The following is a 6,633-nucleotide window of genomic DNA, read 5'->3' on the forward strand; positions in this document are numbered from 1 at the left end:
GGCAGGTATCTGATCTCAGCTTCATGCAACGACTTGCTTACACAGTAGACCGGCCTCTGTACACCTTGATCAACTCTTATCAGTACTAAACTTACAGCATGAGGGACCACTGCGATATAGGCAAACAAAACTTCGTCCGGCTCAGGACTGGACATAATCGGCGGCCGAGATAAGTAATCCTTAAGCTGTTGGAAAGCCGAGACGCATTCCTCACTCCATTCAAAGTCCTTCCACTTTTTAGTCAGCGAGAAGAAAGGTTTGCATCGATCCGCAGACCTGGATATAAATCGGTTTAAAGCAGCCATCATTCCTGTTAGTTTTTGGACTTCCTTCGGATTCCGAGGAGGCTGTAGATTCTGGATAGCCTTTATCTGGTCCGGATTGACCTCGACTCCCCTATGCGTGACCATGTAGCCTAAGAATTTGCCGGAACCCACTCCAAACGAGCATTTCGACGCGTTTAAGCGCAGCTTGTGCTTCCTCAGAACTTCGAAAACCGTGTCGAGATCCTTCAAATGCTCAGAAACAAGCTTACTTTTAACCACCATGTCATCTATATATACCTCAATGCTCTTGCCTAATTGTGATTCGAACATCTTGGTCATCATCCGCTGGTACGTGGAACCTGCGTTTTTCAGGCCAAAAGGCATCACTTTATAGTGGTAGTTACCAATGGGGGTAACAAAAGCGGTTTTCTCCTGGTCTTCTGGAGCAAGGGGGATCTGGTGATATCCCTGAAAAGCGTCTAAGAAGCTCATCCGAGGATGGCCGACAGTAGCATCTACCAATTGATCAATCTTCGGCATTGGGAAAGGGTCCTTAGGACAGGCTTTGTTTAGGTCCGTGAAGTCTACACAGACTCGCCACTTTCCGCTTTTCTTCTTCACCACCACCGTGTTCGCCAGCCACTCGGGATAAAAGATCTCTTTTATAGCTCCAGCCTGCTTGAGCTTTCGCACCTCTTCCCTGACCGCTTCGACGTGCTCTCTAGATGGCCTCCGAGGAGGTTGCTTCTTTGGCATACTCAGAGGGTTAACCCTCAAATGATGACAAATGAACTCCGGATCTACCCCCGGGGCTTCGTAGGCACTCCAAGCAAATACGTCAATATTCCTCTTAAGGAATTCCACTAGCTCCTCCTTTTCTGGCTGAGGCATCTGGGACCCAACTTGAAAGTACCTCTCAGGATCAGCCCCAACCAGGATCCGCGTTAAATCCTCACATTTTACACTTTCATCTTGCCCGCCGACAGGCAACAACCGCCCCTTTAACTGCTATAGGTCTTTAACTGCCATATCCGAAGATTCATCCTCGGACCCGTGCCGAATGGCTGCTACCAAGCACTGCCTAGCCGAGGACTGATCTCCACGGATCTCACATATACGCCCCTCGGAAGGGTACTTGACCTTTTGGTGCAAAGTGGAGGATACAGCCCCTAGCGTGTGCAACCAGGGCCTGGCTACAATTGCTGTATATGGGGAGTAAACATCCACCATGACGAAATCCACCTCAACGATTTCCGAACCCGTTTGAACTGGCAGTCTTATTTGCCCCTTCGGCATAACCATTCTTCCTTCAAAGCTGATTAAAGAAGAACAGTATGGAGTCAAGTCACTGGGTACGAGATTCAATCCCCTGAAAAGATCAGGATACATGATCTCCACTGCGCTGCCCTGATCTACCATCACTCTCTTCACATCATATCCCCCAATCCTGAGGGTAACCACCAAGGCGTCCTCATGCGGTTGAATGGTCCCAGCTTTATCCTCGTCTGAAAAGCCTAGAACGAGGGGCACCGCATGCCCAGGGCTCCTCGGACTCACATCAGCATCTCCCACCGGCAACCGAGCCACAGACATGACTTTTGATGGTCGGTATCCTGTCCTTCCTGGTGCCGCGAAAATAACATTGATAACACCTAAAGGGGGTTTTGCAGAATCCCTTTTCTCGGCATCCGACACCGGCTGTCCTCCTCTTCCGCTGGAGCGATGCAAAAGATGCTTCAATCTACCTTCACCGACCAGTTGGTCCAGATGGTCCCATAAGCTTCTGCAGTCTTCGGTCGTATGCCCGTGATCCTGGTGGTACTGACAATAGACATTACGATTGCGCCTGTCCGGATTCCCCACCATTTTGTTCGGCCATCTGAAAAATGCTTCATTCTTTACCTTGTCCAAGACTTGCTGAACGGGCTCCTTGAACACGGTGTTAACTGCTTGGGTATTTGCTGAACCCGAGTGTCCAGCGAAATCCCTCCTCGGCTTATTGTTATTATAGCGGTCCGACCTATAGTCCTTCTTGTCCTGGGTGGTAGCCTTATCTTTACCCTTTTCCTGCTGCCTATCCTCTTCAACCCTCTTATACTTCTCAATGCGATCCATAAGCTGGCGCATGCTAACAACTGGCTTGCCGGACAAGGACGTTCTTAAACCATGATCAGTGGGGAGACCCAACTTGAACGTCTCCAAGGCCATGGCGTCGAAATTGCCCTCCATTTCGTTAAACATCTCCCAGTACCTATCCGAGTACGCCTTCAGTGTCTCACCTTCACGCATGCTTAAGGACAGAAGAGAGGATAATGGCCCGGGCACTCTTCGGCAGGTAACGAATCGCGATCCGAAAGCTTGAGTAAGCTCTTGGTAAGAACCTATAGAGTCGGCCCTCAGGTTATCAAACCACCTCATGGCTACAGGACCCAAACTGGAAGGGAATACCTTGCACATCAGAGCCTCATTCCTAGCATAGACAGCCATTCTTTGGTTAAAGTGGCTAACGTGTTCCACAGGGTCGGTTCTGCCATTATAGATAGTAAAAGTTGGCTGGTTGAAACGCCGAGGCATCTCCGCTCCCTCGATCCTACTGGTGAAGGGTGACCTTGAAATCTGACTCAGGGCCTTACTCATGGCATCGTTACCCACCCCTCCATATGGTGTTTCTCGAGATCGCTTCTCACGAGGGCGCTCAGCTTCGTACGAGAAAGTCTCGCTGATAGGAGTTTGAGAATTCTGTTCATAGGGAATATCCTGCACATCGTCCCAATCGTCAACGGGGAGTGTTGCAGTGCGTTTCCTCTTCTCATGGCGTAACTCCCTCTTCAACCTTTCGATCTCTATTTGCATGCTGTTTTTCTCTGCATGGGGAACGCGACTTCCGCCTCGAGGCTGGGTTCGATCAGTGTGGGTAGTATGCACACTACCTTCACGGTCCTGCCCTCGCTCCAGGTTAAGAAAGGGGTCAATATGTTGGGAGGCCCCAGATTCTGCCGGTTGCTGCCCTTGACCAGCCATAACCAACCGTTGCTACTCTTCCCTTACTCTCAAGCTCTCCCCACAGACGGCGCCAATTGTAGGGTCTAATTTCTCTATGTAAACCCAAAGACAATTAATTTGTAGAGTATGGGTTGAAGAACTAGAGTTGACAAGGGATTCACAGCAAAAGATTATCACTTCTCTTATTATTTATCGATCAGTTTTTTTCACATTCCATGCCCCGTTTCATACCTTCTCCTTCTATTATATAGCCACTCTCACTCTCATCCCTACCGTCCACGTGCTCCCCATCCATGGACGTGCTCAAGTACCTGTCACGTCAGGCAGCTGCTTTTCATCTCTGTGTGAGTGGCGGTAGGTCATGAAGCACTGTTCAGATGTCTTCTCCACATAAATACGGCCAGAAAAGCTGTTGCAATGCATTGAATACGGTGGCAGCAGCCTTCCCCTCAGATATTTCTTCATCCTTATCGTTCTTGAGTGTGCTTTGAGCTTATCTTGATCAGGTGGGCTCCTCGGACGATCAACCAGGCCTTCCTCCTGCTCAATTAGTCTCCGCTATCATACCAGGGTAAAACATCCTCCTCGGACAGGAGATGTCCTCCTCGGACTGGAGATATCCTCCTCGGAAAGCGATGATCCTCTACCCAGAGGATTCCGCTCCAATCTGGACATCGCATTCTATTCATCCTTCTCTTCGGATGTGAAACAGTTCTCCCGTGGGTGTTCGGCCCGTTAACTTGGGCCTGATCCTTTTATCCCCCACAGGTAAAATTTTTGAATTTGATTATGCATTGAATATTTGGGAGAATGAGTTTGACTTTGATGTGAATTTTATTTTTCCCTTTCTTTTTAATTTGAATTGTAGTTTTTTTGAATTTTATAAATTTTTTTGATATGTTTTTTGGTGTTGATTGTATGGTAGAAAAAAATTGTGTTTGAAATTTTTTTTTTAAAACTAAAAAATAATTTCCAAGTTTTAGTTACTTTTTAATGATACACAAAATGTTATAAATAATTTTTATTAAAAAATTAATATTTTTTCAACCTTTTGAATTCTTGAAAAAAATTGTATTGTTTTCGTTTTGGTATAACAAAAATTATATGTTACATTTGTGATTGTCACTATAACAAATAAAAATATGATTATGAAATATTTTAATATTTATTAAATTAGTTGTGGGTTCCAATTAGCTCAACTGGTAAAGTCTCTAATGGTTGAATAAGAGATCTGGGGTTCAATCACCGCTTACATCAAAAACCAATTGGTGTATTGGTCTAATGATAAAGAGTTATTACTCAAAAAAAAATTATTAAATTAGTCCAAACTGCAAAAATAAATTTAATGAGACCACCCTAAAAATATTATTACACACAATGTGTGGGATCCAAGACTAGTTAATATACCGTGCTCCATTTGTGAAAGGACTTCAAGTACACACACCCTGTTCTCACTCCAACTGCGAAAGGAACCCAACCGCGAAAGGAAACTCGATGACCTTGCCACCTTTGCCCCACACCACCATTGGCTCTGATACCACTTGTTGGGGAGATAAACACCTTGGGGAGTTTTCTTGAGTAATTAATATAATATATAGAGACACGCTTTAACCCAAAAAGCTTAAGTCTAATGGATATGTGCTCAATTATGTTTTTTTTTTTTTTTTTTTTTATACAAGATATAAATTCTACTCCTCAAGAAAAAAAATGATAGAAATTAAGCCTCCACCACCCGCCTTGCCTAGGTTCCCAAGTGAGGCCCCATCAGTGTTTAGTTTGTACCAGCCCGGTAGAGGTTTAGACCATTTGACAAGTATTATAGCTCTGGTAGCAACCTGTTTAGCCTTACTTACACAATAGTAATACTCTTTAGCTTGATTAAGGCACACCTTATCCAGTGTGGGATTAGAAATAGAGTTATCGAACACAACTCTATTTCTATTTTTCCACAGATTCCAAACAACAAAAAGGAATAGAAAACACCAAGGAATGGTCCCTTTATACCTCACATCACTCAAGCAATTAGTTTTTAGCCATACCTCAAGGTTGTCAGCAAATGAATTCACGTGAAGAGGGGGAACTTCTAATTTTTTCCACAGGTCATGAGCAATTATACACTCACGGAGAAGATGGACAATAGATTCATCCTAATTTTTACATAAAGGGCAAACATTATCACAATTTATACCTCTTTCTGCTAACACTCCCTTAACTAGAATACTGCCATGTAAGCATAACCAAAGGAAAGTTGTAATCCTCGGCAATATGTCCAATTTCCATATCCACTGCCCATTAAATTGTGTGACAGCTTCTTCCCCTTGAAGCGTAAGCCAGTAAGCTGACCTTGTAGAAAATTCTCCATTTTTGGAGAATTTCCACAAAACCGTATCTTTCCTTCTTCCATGTACTTGTATTGGTACTGCTTTAATCTTCTCTTTAATGGATTGAGGGAGGTCAAAGGAAACCATCTCCCAATTCCATTCCTGACCATACCACAAATTCGAAATTTTCAAATTTTGCCCTTCCTGTCTAAGAGGCCCTTCAATCATGCCTCGCAAGGAGTTACCATTCACCCAATCATCCATCCACACACTAACCCCAGATCTATTTCCAATCCCCCAAGCAATCCCTTTTTTGAACATAGGGAACCCCAAACTAATGGCTTTCCAATTAGGAGACGAAGGGAGTTTTTCCGAGTCTCTTGATCTAATTCTCGAATGAGAACAGTACTTGTTCAGAATAACCTTTGTCCACAATGCATCTTGTTCATGATACATCCTCCAATTTAACTTAGATAGCAAAGCTATATTCTTAGCTCTTGCGTCTTGAATACCCAATCCTCCCTCTTCTTTGGACTTTACAATTTTATTCCAACCTATCATGTGCATTCTCCTTTTTTCATTTGTTGACCCCCATAAAAAATCTCTATTGATTTTGTCCAATTTCTCACACACATGCATAGGAAGGGCTACTCCTTGCATAACATGATTTGGAATGGCTGACATGGTTGATTTAATTAAAATAGCTCGACCAGCCAAAAGAAAGGAACTTGGCCTTCCAACCAGCGAGCTTGCTCATAACCCTCTCCACAATGAAGTTGTAAGGATTTCTAGGAACCCCTCGGTGTTTGAGAATAAAACCGAGGTATTTTCCAATATTATTAGTCTCTCTAATGTCCAATCTTCCACTTATATCCTCCTTCAACTCCTCATTAACATTAGGCGTGAAGTAAATTCTAGATTTGTCATGACTAATCTTTTGGCCAGATTCTCTACAAAACTTGTCAAGTACTTCTAATATAGCTTCACATCCACTCACATCAGCTTTGCTAAAACGGATAATATCATCCGCAAATAGAAGGTGA

At 43.9% G+C, this 6,633-nt stretch overlaps 1 protein-coding gene across 1 annotated transcript; it reads right to left on the reverse strand.

Moving 5' to 3' along the window:
- Positions 1-1,274: 1,274 nt before the first annotated feature.
- LOC136070009 (uncharacterized) lies at positions 1,275-3,287 on the reverse strand. The gene has a single exon (XM_065779228.1). The coding sequence runs from the start codon at positions 3,285-3,287 to the stop codon at positions 1,275-1,277; it is 2,013 nt and encodes a 670-aa protein (XP_065635300.1).
- Positions 3,288-6,633: the final 3,346 nt, after the last annotated feature.

Source organism: Quercus suber, unplaced genomic scaffold, assembly GCF_002906115.3.
Source record: "Quercus suber isolate HL8 unplaced genomic scaffold, Cork oak 2.0 scaffold_202, whole genome shotgun sequence".
Classification (NCBI taxonomy): domain Eukaryota; kingdom Viridiplantae; phylum Streptophyta; class Magnoliopsida; order Fagales; family Fagaceae; genus Quercus; species Quercus suber.